At 45.8% G+C, this 16,988-nt stretch overlaps 1 protein-coding gene across 1 annotated transcript in view; it reads left to right on the forward strand.

Moving 5' to 3' along the window:
* The window catches only part of LOC311445662 (uncharacterized protein), a 169,878-nt gene that overhangs the window by 100,890 nt on the left and 52,000 nt on the right, over nucleotides 1-16,988 (forward strand). The window contains exon 4 of the mRNA XM_084538011.1: nucleotides 10,489-10,622. Within this exon, the coding sequence (XP_084394137.1) occupies nucleotides 10,489-10,622 (134 nt within the window). The remainder of the gene's footprint in view (nucleotides 1-10,488; nucleotides 10,623-16,988) is intronic.

The raw sequence follows: 16,988 nt of genomic DNA on the forward strand, positions 1-16,988 counted from the left end.
GACCATTAGTAACATGTAGTTGGGGGAGATAAGATAATGAACAGCATGATCCAGTCTCATGCTGCAGAGTGCAAAGAGTTCAGCTGCTAGAGTTAAGAAAGAATTATTTTCCTCATCTAGCCATTGCACAATAGCAGAGGTGCTTGAGTGAGGGGATGTCTGAACCGCGGGGTGTGGGTTACAGCAGGAGGCAGGGGATCGCACTTGTGGTTTATGGCTGACCAGTATCGAAAAGACATTTTTCTTACATTTCAGAAGTAGGAGCTATATACCTGGTTCTGGGATGGCAGCCTTGCCCTTCAATTCCTGAGCAGCCTACAAAGGGCACTAAGAGACAAGCTGGGACCTGGGAAGTGGAGTATTGGTGGGAGCCTGTTTCCACCTCTGTGCTGAGCATGGGCTAACAACATTGTGCATGATGACTTCGTGGTTATGAAACACCTTTAATGTTTGTGAGCACTTCAGATGAGAAGGACAAAAGATTATCATAAAGAAAGTGATTGTTTAATATTTGGATGCGCAAGTAGCAACTGCAGGGCTTAACATAAGGGAGTGTTTCCTCAGTGTGGTTTATGTGGATCAGTGTCATCCCTTGAAGTAAGTGATTTTCTAATTTCAGCCTTACCAAGCATAACATCAAGAGGTACTGGGCTTTTATATAATTGTGAAGCTGTTATGGACTCACAGAAAGTACAGGAATGCCCTTTGTTTTCCGTACAAACCCCACTAATTCTCTTCTTAGTGAGTGTGAGTATGATTGGAGACAGGAATTGTCATGCAGAACTTGAGAGAGGTTTTCCCAGCGAAGAAAAATGGTGTTCTCTACTTCAGCTCTAATTTTACCACGTACACAAAAAAAATGTTGGGTGCTAATTTAATTTCTGTACACAACATTATGCAGACCTTAGAATTCCTTACTGATTTTGCATACACTGAATACATTAGCTAATATTCATATTTACGAAGAGTATATACATAAGTATTTAGACACCTATATACTGTTATAGCACAACTTTTCTTGAAGTTAGATTATAGCATAGTGCAGGTAATTAAACAGTGATCTCTATACAAATTAAAAGGGTTGGCACATCCTTTTAATATGGAAGTACAATTACAGTAGTTTTATGTGCATACTGGCTGCATAAAAGCACACCTACAGTTCTGAGAACCCGGGCCTGTGTTTTGTACGTGCTAGTGCTGTTTGCACATGCAAATATGAGGCTTACTCACATAGGGAGGCTGCCTTTGAAGCCCTACCGCTGCAGAATTGCTATGTAAATATGCCTACACTCCAAGAGACAGTGGATTTTCAAATGGTTTGGGAAACACTATGTGAAAATGAAGCCTCTTCCCATTTCCTGTTAGCCCTGCCAGATCTGAACAATGCACAGCTGAGCAGATGCGTTTCCTTTTTCTCCTTCCCAGATTGTGCTGGAGTTTCGCTGGAATGCCGCAGCGCTCCGAGCAATGGCAGTTACAGGCTGTCACCAGGCATGCTGCTTGTTCAATTTATTTCTGACTTGTTTACTATTCATTTTAATTTAAACATTGCGCAGACTCGAGGTAAACCAACTATATGAACAGCTGAGTGCCCGTTCTGTGCACACCTGAGCCTGGCAGCTCAGAAGATGAGAAGTGTGCAGATAACCCAGTCATGTTGCGTCTGAGCAGATTTTGGCTTTCCTCATCCTGCTTTGCTTGTGGTAACGTGGATGCTTGCAAGCACAATCACAGTATTTTTACTTTTTTTGTGTTGTGATCGGGCTGCCAGCCAGAACTGCTGTCAGGGGCCGGTGTAATGGGAGCAGCGTTTCTGTAAAAGGGACCGAGTGAGTAACGGCACGCAGGCGGCACCGGCCGGGACAGCACGAGTGTTAAGACACGGCTTTGTTTGTGAAAGTCTGGACTCAGAATCAGCTGGGAAAGCCACGCAATTCCAAGTGCCTGCTCGCAATGTAGGTCAGCTGAATGCAAAAGCGAAAGCACAAGTACCAGCAGCGTCCGCAGGGGGACGGGTGTCAGCCTGCAAGCGCTGAGAGCCCCGCGCCGCCCGTGTCACCCTCGCGTCCCTGGGGGGCGACAACGGGGGCTGCCCGGGGCCCCTCGCTCCATCCCTCCCGCACCCGACCCCCAGCAGCCCGGATGGCGGTGGCACACGGCCGCCCCCCCCCCTCCCACCCCCGTCACGCGTCCCGGCTTCCAAGAAGCCGAGAGCGGGCTCGGGCCGGGGAAATCCCCGGCGGCCGCCCCGGGGCCGGGCGGAGCGGGGAGGGCGGCTGGGGCTGAGGGGACGGCCCAGGGGACGGCTCGGGGCAGGGCTGAGGGGAGCGCTGAGGGGACGGCTGAGGGCAGGGCTGAGGGGATGGCTCCTGAGGTGGCTGAGGGGAGCGCTGAGGGAAGCGCTGAGGGGACGGCTGAGGCGGGCCGCCGCCAAGCGCCTCGGAGGTCGTCGTCTGGCCCCTCCGGGTCGAGGCTCCCCGTGAAAGTGCTTCGCTAAGCGGGTGTTTTCCTTCCCCGTGGCTGAATAAAAGCGCCGTGCCCGTACAGAGTCTTTCACTTGCATGAAACCTCTTGAGTTTTTAAGCGGATCGCCGTTCCGCGGCGGCGTGGATGCTGTTCCAGGATGCGAGCGGTGTAATGCAAATTAATTGAGCTCTCAAAGTGGATTCCAAATTAGCATCCGCACAGGAAATTAATTAGGAGGAGCTTTTGCCTCTCCAAAAAAAAAAAAAAAAAAAAAAAAATGTCGAGCACTGCAGTGCTTTGGGCGTTGCAAATGCAGCAGGCTGGGGCTGAGGTGTTTGAAAAGTGCCCTCACCCAGCTGCCACTGCTCCCAGAAAGCCCCAACACACCGAGTGCCTTCTGCAGATGAAACCAGAAAAGTGGGTCACTGTATTCTAAACTTCTAGACAGCATAATGTATTATTAACAATTCCTAAGGGGGTATTAAATATAATTATTTCTAAGGATACAGCAAATTGAATATGTTACTGTGGGGCAAGGGAAGGTGTGAACTTGCTGCATATCATCTGTGCTGCGGTTTGCCCTGTGTGCTTACTTTTACCCTGTGGTGAACATGAAGCTACCCCCGCATGAAAGAGGAAGTCTCTCTCCAACCTGAGACATCGCAGTGAGCACCTCAGTAGAAGAGTAATATTTTTATTTCTCTTTAATTGTGTGAGGATGTTTCTAGTGCTCGCACATACACCCAATGTGCAAGCTATGTCAAATTCTGGCTATGGTAGTATCCTATGGCAAAGTGTTCCTCCAGTTCACCAGAAAGAGCTGCCAAGGCAGGTGACGAATGAAGAGCTTGAACTTCAGTGCCGAGGGAGGCCAGTCTGTGAGTAATGGTCTGTCACTGCCCTCAGATCATGAGCTGTTTGCATAACTCTGGCCCAGGACAAACCCAAGCCAAAGATGATGGATGATGCCATACAAGCTTTCCCTCTTGCTCCAGTTGGCTCATTCCAGTCTAATCTAGATCAGCTGGCCCCCAAAGTCATTAGCACTCTATAGCCATTTATTGGCAAGGGTGACAGGGTTTGTGGCCTCCCTCCCACTGTTTGCAGGATGACAAAGTGGTAGGTAAGCACGTAGAGGAGTGATCTGCAGCTCATGGTCTACTCCGAAGCTTCAGCAGCAGTGAGGAGAAGAGATGAGACCGAGGCAGGTAGCCTAAGCTGGTGTCGCTCCTCCACAGCAGCCACTGCCCAGCTGATGTCCCTGGTGTGCAGGGCTGCTGTATGCACAAACCAAACAGTATCACTGTGTCCTCAGGATTCAGCCACTTCCTAAATCTGTGGTTTGGTCAGCAGAATAATATTTAGTGTTTGATGGCCTCGGAAAAGTGGCTAAAATTAGAAACAAGGCTGAATGTGATTTCCAGCTTTTTTTTTAAACCAACTTTCATGGCTGGCATTTCCTCCTTGTCCCTCCTCCTTCCCCCACAAGTTAGCTGCTTCTTACTCATGTTGGGGGCTCAAAAGAAAGCCAGTGGTGTCATTGAGCACTGACTGACTTCTTATGAGTATGTAGGAAGAATATATATATATATATATAGGACAGAAGCATGTTGGACATACAGGACTAGTCAGAAGCTAGCTAGCTCATGCTGTGCCTGCTGCTAATAGCAGGAGCCCAACTCGGTGACACAGGAATACTTTCCAGTCCAGTGTTCTTTGAGCTCCAATCCATTCTGCTGGGCATAGCACTAGCAGCTTTGACAAACACACCTTGCTGTTTCCCCCATCCTTTTTATATATCTGAAGCAACTAGAGGCAGTAGCATGCCTGCTTCTATTAAGTGGGTTTAGAATCTCCTCCAGGTAAGCTGTTCTCTTCGTCCTTAGGAGAACTCGTCTGGCTCCTGCTCTGAGCAGAACCCTTTCCCTTGACAGATGGCAGCAGGCTGCAGTACATCTCCTCTCCCCTTTCCTATCCCTTTCCTTGGGTTTGAGATTCAAACCAGTATGGACACCGAAGTCACAAAGATTTTTTCATCAGTAATCCCCCCTCATTGTTGCTTGGCATTCTCTGTATGCCTTCCAAAACAACCAGATGGGAGAATCATGGTCATGGGGAAGTGGCTGAGCTGCACAGAGGGATATGATAATGTAGCCACCCCTTTACCCCGTATGCAGGCTTGGGCTACTCCTCTCCTCTATATTTTCACTAGAGAAAAATAAAAGGAAACCGTTAGGTCAGCAACTCAAAAAAATCAGGGAAGGAAAAGGCTTGTCAGCAAAGGCAGGCGCCTCCAGCAAATGAAAAGGAGAAGGACGAGCTGTACACAGCCTGTGACTTGGTGAATGCTGCCACACATGATGGGGGCTTCTTGGCTGAAATCACGTTACAGTGGGTGGGGAAAGTTCAGAGTGAGGAAGGCAGCCTGCTGTTTGTCCACACTCTGCCGTTGGTAAGGGGCTGCTGAATAATCTTTTCCTCATACTCATATCCAATCCTCTGGGCACAGCACTAATTTTTAGGACAGCTATGGCCTCCCTCTTTTTTCCTCTTTCCTCTTCACTCATATATCTAAAAGCAGAGACGTGGCAGCACTCTGATTTGAGTGTAACCTGCTGCTAATTCTAAGGTCGAGGACCTGTTACAGTTCGGCTTGTTTTCTTGGCATCTCCTACGGCATTATTGCCCTTCAGGAATTCAGGCAAAACCTCTGTGACACTCGTCTGAGGAACCTGCTCCTTCCTCCAAGCACACTTGGTGTTCTTGGAACTGAAGACTGTCTCATCACTGCTCTGCAGTGAGTCCTTCTCCAAACCACCTAACGTCAACACTGAACGATACCTGACGGGAGATTTTTCCGTCTCTGTCCCTGTCCTAGGAGGGTTTCACTGTCCATCTGAATTGAATCCCTTCATTCTTCCCTTGGCTCTCCAGCACCCCTTTTGTGTTGAAGGTCCCAGTAAATCCAGGACTGCAGTTCTGCTCACCTCTGTTTAGCTGGGTACTTCTGATGGGCCCTCTCCGGTCCTTTCGAGAATTTCACTCAGACTCTCCAAATCTCTGAAACCTGAGCTCATATCCGGACCCAGAAGGAAGCACGTTTCTCATGGATGGGGACTTTGCTGAAAGAATGTAACCCGTCTCTTACCTCAGTGACTTCATATTTGTGGGAAAACAGCAAAACAGCAAGCAGCAGCACAAAAACTAAATACATTTTGCCCTCATCTGCCATGCTATTAGTGTTTTCTGTGAAAGGATGGCTGAGCAGGGGGGCTGACTTTTCCTTGTTCCTTTTTCTTTCCTTTTTTTTTTTTTTTTCTTTTTTTTTTTCTTGTTTAACTTCAAAATATGTTGTTGTCATTTTCACGAGGCATGACCCAGCCTGGGGCCTTTTTCACTTCTTTGTTTGTTCTGAAGCGGGGCCGTGGTTTCCCCCCCTTTCAGGCAGTCTTGGCTTCAGGGACCTCAGCAGAGTGGGGAGTTGCTGGCCCAATTTATCTGTGCAGCTTCGTCTTCCCAGCCAGTTGTTCTGCTTCTGGGGCACCAGTGCAAGTCTCCCCCTTCTCCTCCTTGCTGCCTTATCAGAAACCCAGCCTAAAACCCATACGGGCCATTTGCCAACGCATAACTCAGCTCAAACATGGAAACTCTGGATACTGCCTTTTTAACTTGTTTTTCAGGTAGTTCCTACCCTTTGAACACTGATATTTTTCAGGCTGTCATTCAAATAGTTCATCGGGTCTCAACCCCAGGCTCAGAGATTAACAAATTGATGTGCCTGATTTTTGTGGGCTAGAGTAAAACAGAACGGGACTTTACAAGCTACCTAAAGTATCCTATCCTAGTGAATTCCCTTAGGAACTCCTACCTGTGTACCAAACCTCGCTTCCAGAGTTTGGGCACAAAACCATTGTGCTTTCCCCATGAGCATGTAAGCTTGGGTCTCCCTTAGGGCACTCGTGTCCTAAGTTGGGCCAGGGTTATCTATTAATGCCAACAGATGGCTTTTGCAAAGGATATAAAATCGTGTGTTTTCCAGTTTGAAATCAACCTGTAGGAAGTTGGAAAACTGTTCCATGTGGAAGATCCTATCTGCCCGTGATAAAAGGAATCACGTCAGCCCTTAGAGTGCTGTGCAACACACCGTGATCAGCGTGTGCCTTTCTGCAAAGAATGAAACGAAGCCCTGCTCCAGGAAATTAGCAAGCTTGTCCTTGCCAGCCCCCATCTTCAGCCTCATATCCACAGTTCTGTGGCATCTTGAATGCTTGTTGGAGCTAGAGCTGGTGGAGCACATCCCTTCATGAAATGAAGGGCAGAATGGCAATTCCTTGGTTCATTCGAGACAGGGAGGCAGGCGTAGGTGAGAGCATGGAGGCATGAATCACTGCTGTTGTGATCTTATGCTCAGTGATAATGCTAGTTTCAGTTCTGCTTGTAGAAACCTTGAAGTGTCTACCCAGTAGTTCTTTGGTTTCCTCCCAGAAAAAATGATATTGCTTGTTTGTTCACAAGTGCTCGCTTTGGGAATAATGCGCAGAAGAAAGAAAAGAAGGTGTCCCTTCACTTGGAAAATGAAGCCTTTCAGGGAAGTGAAAAATAATCCCACAGAAATGTCCACGTATGTGGAAGACTTCTGAACAACGAGATAAAGCAAAGCAGTGAGACCCTGGAACTTGCTTGTGATCAAAGAGAATAAACTCCATCATTTAAGCTGCTTTTGTAATTGTAGTCCTTTATCAACAAACATATTGCTGGAGGGGCTGGCTGACTGGCTTGTGCAGATGTGTAACATCTGTGCACATTTGGCCTCTGGAGAGTGTCCTAGTGATCGTTCATTCCAAAAATTTTATTGGTTTTCTAGCTTTTCTCTTGAAAAGCTTTTCTCCAGCTAAAGGAAGAATGCTTTTTCCAAGGTCATTTTTGGTGAGGCTGTTTTCTGGTTCACATCCAGCAGACCAGGGGAGGTGGACCACAGCAGCAGAATTAGAGCTCATTTTTCCTTACTGAAGCAGCCCCCCAAAGCCTTATCGAGGGCATGCCATTGATAACAGCCCACCCTGGGCACGTAGCTGTGGGCACTGCTGGTTTACATGCAGTGCAGAGGGGACAGAACTCACCTACTGTTTCACTCTAATCTTTTTTAGCGTGTAAAGAAGTCGGGAGTCTTGGTCACGAAATGAATACTGCTCAGAGATGAGCACTGTGGTACATACTGAGCAGCACTGGTGAAGGCTGGGCTTTTATCCCAGCGTGCACGGCTGGCTACTACAAGTGTACGGGATCAGAATGAGAAGGCAACAGCATCAGGGCATCCCCATCCCCATCACAGCTGCACATAGAAAAGGGCAGCAGACCTTGCTAGGCTGATCTGGCAACACAGAGGGCATGAAGGTGATGTCCCCCCACTGCCACAACACCGACCCGTGGCTCTGTGACACGGTCCCTTTAGGACAAGATTTGTGTTAGGAGAATTTCTCAGCTCTGCTCAGAAACATGGAGCCAGCTTCTGCAGATGGGAGGGTGTTTCACCATCGTTACTGTTTGAGGATCCGTGGTACCTGTGAGGCACCCCGCGTAAATGGCTGTGCCTGCTTTCCCTCTGAGGGTACATTTTTCCCTCTTGTAAGCAGAAGAGGTCAGATACCAGCTTCTGTAAGAAAACCCTGCCTAATCTTTCTGGCTACACTGTGATCCCAGTATGTTGGCTTTCAGAACCAGATGCATGGTTACGCTTTTGCCAGAGTTTCTCCAGTGCAGACCAACTGTTTAAAACATGCATTTGTCCAGGTACCTGCAGGGAAGGAGAAGGGACAATGCAAAATACAGTGGCTTTTCTATTCATGTTCTTCATGCTTTGTGGTTTCTAAATTCCTTCCACGTGCTAAGACGATGCGAGGGTCCTTCTGGAGAAGGCTCTTACTCTTCTGCCATCAGCATCTAGGTTTGGGTGGGTGTCTTGCTTGCAGCCCCAAAGGGACACTGTCTGTGACCAGCCACTTCCCAGCTACAGAATTCAGGGAGCCCTGAATTTTGTACAGGGGAGGAAAAACTTATTTTTCAACATCTTCTTCCCTGACAGACTCTGATTTCCCTCTCCAACCAGCTGTAGGCTGAGTGATCTTTTGTGAAATACAGACTTCACGAGTAACTTGATTATTTGCTGTTCAGAATGAGTTTTTCTGAATGTTCCTCTATGACCTGGGGTGGGGAGAAAATAGCAACATACAGGCCAGTGTAATAAATGTATTGAGTAATATGAGCAACTGTGTTTCAAACTTACATTCTGGGTTTATACTTCGTCCAAACAGAGGTAAAAAAATAAAAGCTGGTTTCATGGAAGGAGAAACTAAGGCACAGTTCTGCTGGATTATTTGTCCAGTGTCATTGGCTTCTGGGAATAGGAACCAGAGTTCAATCTCATGTGAGAATTGCTAGATAACATGGATCAAAACGAAATGTATTCCCTTCTGGAATATTATTGAATTTCGAGATCTTAGGAAGAGGCAAAAGTGTTTTTTTTTTTTGTTTGTTTGTTTGTTTGTTTTGTTTTGGTTTGTTTTTGTTTTTTGTTTTTGTTTTTGTTTTTGTTTTTTTTTAAGTTGGGCAAGGAAGTTCCTTCTAGCTCCTTCTTTTCATCCCTCTCCAGTTTATAAAGTCTAGCTTAAGTGCAGCAAGAATATTAATGGAACCTAACTCTGTCTTCCTTTTCCACCTTTCTTCTTCTCCAAAATCCCTAGATTTAGTCTTGCATGAACCAACGCCATGCACTAGAGGCATCTATCAGCTGCCCCAGCCTTCTTGGTTCTTGTTACCTTTATTCACAGTGCTCTGATTTCTTGTAACTCGTCTCCCTGCACTTTCGTTTGCAGTACGTGGCTCACACTCGGGGCCTTGTGGGAGCAGGCAGCCTGCGATCCCGGGAAGGGGGAGTAAGCTCAGCACCTCCTGAACAGCCCCCGCCTCCTTGCTGTGTCAGCCCTACACTCTGTGGTTTCTTTGTTTCAGCCTGGCAAAGTTCCACCACCCTGAAATCAGCTCAGCCCTGCGAGCTGGCAGATGGCATGGATGGTCTAAGGTTGGCCTTAGCTTTTGCTTATTTATTTTGTTTGCTGATGGGTGAGCACTTTGTCCTCTTTGAAAAGCTGACTGATCCAAAATCCAGCTACTCTCTGTTACCTGATTGCACCACAGGTCCTGGAAAGACCACTGACATTAACACGCATCTTGAAGGAATGTTTCCAGATGTAATTTTGACCTGGTCTGTTTTTTTACCATCTCTTGCAATCCAGGAGTGCGTACCAGTAAATATGACTGCAGAGACATCCTGGCTGTGTCACCGTGTTTGCACAGTGCATAGCTTGCACGGTGCCTTTTTAGACGTGTTCGTCACTGCGGGTGCACTACAACTGTCAAATAATCAGTGCAATCATAACTGCACCATCGAATAAACTACAGATTACCTTGGTTTGGACACTCTGATTTTATTTTTTGGACGTTTTGGTGTTTGTTTGTTTGTTTGTTTGTTTTCTAAATTAAAATGGTTCTTCACCTTTCTATATGTAATACCTCTCCCTTTTAGCTGACTTCCAGCCAAGACCTCTTCCCCCTGTAGGCGAAGCCGACCAGCTGCTGGGATGACCACGCGCCACTCTTGCCATGAAGAGTGTACCCGTCTCTCCCTCGGAAAGCAGGACTTTTACCATACAAATGTATGGCACAAGATCCCGTTTTAAATGCCAAATGAGATTCTGGGAATCCTCTCCATGGTCCCAGAATACTTTTAGAACTGTTTATCTAAGCTCTCTAGTGGTATGCCAAACCACCAGGTGTTCCTGTACGCCTGGGGCTCTGCTTGTTCTGGAAGGCTTCCTTGTTTTCTGTTTGTACAGTTATCATGGTCTGGATAGTGGGATCGGGGCGCCTCTGCCAGTGCTGTATGCGTGTTCCCGTTGACTTGAGAGGATCTTTTCATGCTTCTCCAAGACCACCAATGTTAAGGTTATTCTGATCCCATTCCAGGGTCTACTTCCGAGGAGTGCAGTGGGCGTTGGACAGGACTCTGTGCTGGCTCTAAGCTGGGTCGTCCTTGATCATCGTAAATACCACCCGTGGGCATTGCTTGCTTCGGTACAGCCCCATTCCTTCTCAGGCAAGTGGGACCTTAGCTCTGCGTTCATAAACATGTTTTGTTTAACCTTATGCAGCAGCCATCGTGTTGCTGCTGTGTGAAAATGAGCTTATTGCGGTGAAAACTGGGTGAAATTCCATAGCCTTGTGCTGTGCAGAAGGTCAGACGGGATGTCCGTCACATAGAGTCATAGAACGGCTTGGGTTGGAAGGAGCCTTCAAGGTCTTTTGGTCATTTCCTCATCAAATACATACTCAAAGTGGAAGTTGATTGTTTCTCCCTGTGAGGCCTCCCATTAATCCCATGTTTTCCAGTTCTGCCTGTGTAAATGCAACCACCTGTAGTTGTGTTTAATCAAAATTACTGTTTCTGACCTGATTTTTCAGGAGTACTGAATTGCTGTGGACTTCAGAGAGGGGTGTTTTGTAGTAAGCACTTCCCAATAACTGCCCCCAGCCTTATCCGGGATGTGAGAGAGGCAGGCAGGAGGATTTGGCATGCAGGACACTGGGAGGTTAACCAGAGTTGCAGTGCACATTCTGATTCAAGCAACCTCTCTTCAGGTATCCGACAAAATGACAGAAGAAGAAACTGGTCATGAATAACAAATCCTTCCTGCTTCACTGGGGTGAGGGAGACTTTCACTAGGTTACTCGTAACTGATCTGTATGGTGACAGCCAGGGAGAAATTCTTACTGAGGGATTGCTTGGTACAGGCAACTAAATCTAGGTGCCAGTGAAGTGTTGTGCAGAGCCTGATACTTCCATGAGGCCTGTGCTTTCAAGGGTGTGTACTTGCAAATATTATAGACATTGTATAGATAAATAACAATACAAATAGGCTTAAGAACAAAGACCCCAGATTTCTGCATGCTCAGTGATGGCTAAATGATGCAAACAGACATCCAAAACAGAGTAAAATTTAAGTAGACATATTCAGAGGTGCAGAATTGGTTTCAGTGAACATCTTGTCTTGGAAAAAGATAATTTAAAAAATGGTTTTTAAAGAAAACTTCTAATTGACCCATCCCTTTTTTTTCTTCTCAATGTTCAGTTTGTGGAAGTCAACATTTTTTTCAAGTAGGTACCAGGGAAGTTTTGGAAATCTCAAAAATATTCACAGGAAAGGAGAAGCAATTCTTGCTGATCTCAGCTTGGATCCTTGGGGGAGTATGACATTTTCTACAAAATTGACAGAAAACAGGTAGGATTTTCACTGCCTGCCAGGCAGGTTTGAAAACTTGCTTGATTTCCTTCCAACTCACCCGCCCAGCTCCTCAGGAGCCTGCTGACAGATGGACGGAAAGCTGAGAGCCAGAACCCCATCTCTGCAGCTCTTCCAACCTCTGGGCTGCCACCAGCCCTCTACTGGAGGTCTGGTGGGGTGACTGCCGTACCTCTGTGCAGCCCATCACTGGACTATTTCAAGCCAGGTCATCCAGACTAATGGATCTCCCACAGCCTGCTGGGGTCTTCAGGATATCTGGCTCCTGGGCAGCTTGGTCTCTTTAGCAATATTAACCCATGGGTGCCCCAGCCCCTCGGCAATTCTACCTCTCCCCGAGGGCTGGGAGCTCAGGATTGCTGGTTTCCACTGGTTGTCTCCTCTGAGGGTCAGGCGGCCGTTCCCCTAGAGGGCAGGTATGCAGACTCTCCAGCTGCTCCATCAAAAAGTATTCAGCCTTTTTGGTATGGTTTGGTTTGGTTTTATTCCACTACAGAGTGAAAATAGCAAGCTAAAATCCAGAATTTCTTTCCTGACAAGAAAGCCAATCCATCCAGTTCAGCTTTCATTCCAAGTAATGTAATTTTTTGAGGAATGTGAATTTGTCCAGTAATTCACGGTGATTTCATGGAAGTAGCTTGTATTGAAATTATGCCAATTGAGGAATATTCTCTAGGGTATAACGAGGAGTGTTTTGTGAGAAATATTAATCCTTTTGGAAGTTGTAGAAGAAGTGAATCCTGGATCACCCTGGGAACAGACCCTTCCCATCTTTGAACACCTTCTGCCCTAAGCAACAGCATTGAGTCAAGCCTGATGTGGGTCAGGCTCACATTATTCAGACCATGTTTGCTGGTTCATGTGCAATACAGCATCATCAGGAAAAAATGCTCTGATAGAGAAACCTGGTCCTAGGGCAGTATAAATCCTTGATTTCAGACATGTAAAATTTTAAATTTGGGAAAGTTATCTGATGGAGAGCCCAGTAGGTCAGGGTTTCTTCCTGTCTTTGATACGTCTTTTTTTGGCCAACAGAATTCCACAGTACCTTGTCATCAGGCTCGTCAACTTTCCTCATGCTGAAGCTCCCTCTTTGGATGTCAGAGAAGGCCAGCTTATGACATCTCCACCGACCATGCAAGGTTTGGCAGAGGCTTTGCCACATGCTCAGGATTGTGTCTGGGACCACGCTAGCTCACTTTGTCCGAACAGTTTTCATTAGCTACTGAAATGGGCTGGGGTGAAAGGTGAAGTCTGGAGATAAAATTTCCATAGAACCCTCCTGGTGAATCACCGAGAGCCTATGGAATATGGCTTGTAGTCAAAAGGTTGACAACATTTAGCGTCACAGAGCTCTCAGGGACTGGAACCTGAGTGCTTTAGCCTTTACTAAACAAATACTTTTAATGATTTGAGCCTTAACAGGAAAGTCCAGTGGGGGCTGTTGAACTCTGGAATTCGCTGCAGGGGGGCACAGGAGAGATTAGAGGCCACGGCTAATCAAAGAAAATCTGCTTTACATTGTACTGCTGCTTGCACAGCCCCCAGTTCCTATCTGTGACTCCCTTCTGCCTTAGAGGGAGCTGCTGCATGTGTAGCCTGACCCTTTCTCTGCTGAGCTTTGCTGCCGAGACCTTCCAGGGCAGCCTCTGTTTCTCAGGTTGGGAATTCATGTCAGCTTTTTCAGTGACCACTTCTCTCCCCTCAGCTGATTGTCCCCGTTCTTGCACCGCTCCTGTTTTGAATCAGCACACCTTTTTCCATGGTTGTGGGGTAAACTGAACTGTCAGCTGAAAGGAATTTTTCAGCTGTTCTGGTCCACTGCACAGCTGCAAAAACAGCTGTGCCAGCAGAGTGGTGAGTGTGGAGAGTGGGGGTTGTCTGTGCCACTGAGTGTGAAACCACAGCCTCTATGGTTACAACTGAAAAATGCTGCGATGCTGACAAACCACTAACGGCACAGGCATTGGCTAGTTCTTCATTTTCCTTGCAGGTAGTGGAAGATAAAGCTGTGCCTTCAGGTTCTGCAGAGCCAGTAGCTCTTCAAACCAGTACATCCAGATATTTAAAATAAAAAAGCCTCCAAACTGAAGCGTAGGTGACCAGCTGGTTTGTTTCAAGGTTCATTCCAACCCAGCTCTCACTAGGGTCTCTTACTTTTAGGTGTTTGTGATAGTTGGAGGCAACCTGGGTGACTTTGTACCGAGGCAGAGGAGACATAAGCACACTGTTCTGTTAACTCATCTTCCCTTCAAGCACTGTGGAGCAATAGCTTTCAGAAACAGCGTGGTAAGATGCAGCCAGAGTGAAGTAATATCTCAGATAGCTTCCTCTGTTTCTGCAGTGTTTCTCTAACTGTGTTCATAAACAGCTTTGAAAATGCTTAACCTTGTGCTGTGCATCCACCGTGGTCCTCCTTAGCTCCTTGTTGCTCCTGTGGAATATTTAGATGGATGGGCCTAAGCACCAGAGCACCGCTCTGCATCAGACAATCTTTTGGCCGCTTTCATATCCCAGTTGGAACATGTCTTTTAAAAGGCAGCTTTTTGCAGTTTCATACTTCAACTACCAACTAAACTCCTTATCAGTGTGATTCTATCAACAGGAAACTGGTAAGAAAAAAAAGAAGTACCCAACCCCTACACCATGATGTTATCTAATCTCTATCCAATCTGCTTTCTGCTTGGGGACACATCCAACAGACTGCAGTAACTGTATGTCAGAAGGTCAAAGAATACAGGCCGGGGACAACAGTACAAATAACCAGTTGGGACTAAAAGAATCCAAAGTTAAAGCAGATTTTTAAAGCTGCTTAGTAATCAAAATATCTCACTGTGCAAATCAGCAAATCAGTTTCTTGTGGTTATAGCTCCTTGCTTTCTTACTGGTTGGAATGTTTGCCACTGCATCAAAGATGTGACAAGAGAGGAAAGAAAGATGCACAGAAGGATGGACATAGGGTTTTGTCTTAAACTGTGTACCTGTAGTTTGCACATTCAGAAAAAAAGTGATTTCATGTGGAGAGTAGACTTTTTCAGAATGCTAAAGTCAGTGTTCCTGAGGGGTTTAGTTGTTACAGTTGTATGGTGATACAAGACCTAGCTAAAAGCTCTAAAAGAGAATGAAAATTATACAGAGGTTTACAGTGCTGAATTGCTAATGTTTGTAATTACAGTTAGACTGCTGTCAGCACCTGCAAAATGCTATGAAGCTGTTTTGATTAGAAAAGATTCAGACTACCTCTGGTGCTTCTTTTTAGGTGGGATTGTGCTCACCAGAGACTGAACACCAGCTGAAACAGCTGAAACGTGGCCCTTACATCATATGCAGCCCTGGCAACAGGGAAAACTCATAGAGCAGATCATCTCCCTCTCCTGCCCTCCAGAAAGAGGTGCAATAAGAGCAAAAGAATACCACACGCCTCCTGACCAGCTGAAACAGATGGCCTAACAATCTTGTCATCCCTTCCCATGACCCCCGTGTTGCCTAAACCCTCCGCGATCCGATTACTGGTTTTAATCTGATTGTATTATTGCGCTAAGCGTATTATTTTAAGGACTCTACAGGTATGGTTAGCTGGAATATGCGTGAGGCTGCAAATTAGATGCTTTAATGAAAGTGGACATGGGTGCATGTCAACAATCTGCTTAGGAGGAGAGTGAGTAGCAGGCAAAGTGGAAAGATCGAGAATGAGAGTTTAGAATCAACACATTCGTAGCACTTTCTCTTATAGATTATGGACTTAACTCATTCCTGGTTCCGGGACCCTTTTCTTGGAATTGGTAGGGATATCCTCTTAGCAGAAGAGGCTAAAGCCCTATGTGACTCAGTTTGGCCATGTGCAGAATCCTGCCACATTTACAGTATGAGTAACAAAAATGGGAGTAGGTTTTAAGTGCATAAACTACTGGAAAGGTTTGTTCAGGAATAGTAATAATTGGAAAAATGTCCTTAATTGGTCTAGGAGTTTAGCAGACCTCACTATGAAAATCTGTAATTGTGAAAGCAGCAATCACACGCTGAAGAACTTTAACCCTCCTTTCTTTCTTCTGCATGGAAAATTAAAAAAAAATAAATCTAATCTGATTGAGGCACTTCTTAGTATGCTGTTTGTAAGGAGCAAAATATGCCACTGACACCTGTTTTAGACAAAGGAGAGATGTTAAACCTTAAGGATTGGTCTGGTGCAGAGATCAGAAGATGCTGCACTCTCCATCACTGTGGTGCTGCTGCTTTCAACTCTGCCAATATCACAGTCACAGTATGAATACACAGTGGAAATTGCTTCTTGTTTAGTTTGTCTACTGTTCTCAATGAAGATCTGTACTCAGAGTATTGGTGCCTTTTATTCTTAGTTCAAGTCTTTGAGCTGAACTCATCTGATGATGGACCTTAGGCGGTCCGTACATTATTTGGATAGGAGACCATCTGGGACTCTTGGGTATAGTAGGCACCAGCCAGGGAACTGTGGTTGGATACTTGGCTGTATTAGAGCGTGAGTGGAATTCCAGCTTGTTACTGAGCTGGGGAATGAAAATGAAATGTGTTGTATCTTACAAGATGCAGCAAGGAAATGTGCTGCTTTTTCACATGCAGTGAATGGAGCTGACACTTGAGGGATTTCAAGAGGCATTCCTGCTGCTTGATCACTGCTGTTTGAACTTGAACAAAGAATTCAGATTTTTTTTTTTTTTTTTTTTTTGTGTCCTTGTTTCTGACTGCAAATGTAGATGATGAATCTTTGAGAAGTTCTCTAACCTCTGCAGTTAAAAGAGTATAGACATGTGGTATGTGTGTGTGTGATGTATATAATCCCAGAATGGATATTAGAGCAATGCTTATTGAATAAAAAGGCTAACTTTTTGCTTGAAATACATGTGTCTTTCTAGAATTCTGGCCTTTTGGTCTTACCATTTCTTAAATTGAATAATTTTTTTCCCATTTCTCTTTTTTTCTCTTTTAAAATCAAAACGTCCACAGCCTGGTTGCAGAAATGGCTGGAGTCTATGCTAGGTGGATTTAGGTTTTGCAGTCACTGAAACCTAAGAAAATTGTCTTCTTTGCCTATTGCTGTTCTGACAGGCAACATTCAACCTGTGTTAGTGGTGTCATCTCCTTGGTCTGATGAGCTGTGTACTCACTTCCCTTCAAGTGGTTAGGTTAGTG

Source organism: Aythya ferina, assembly GCF_964211825.1.
Source record: "Aythya ferina genome assembly, chromosome: 16".
NCBI lineage: Eukaryota > Metazoa > Chordata > Aves > Anseriformes > Anatidae > Aythya > Aythya ferina.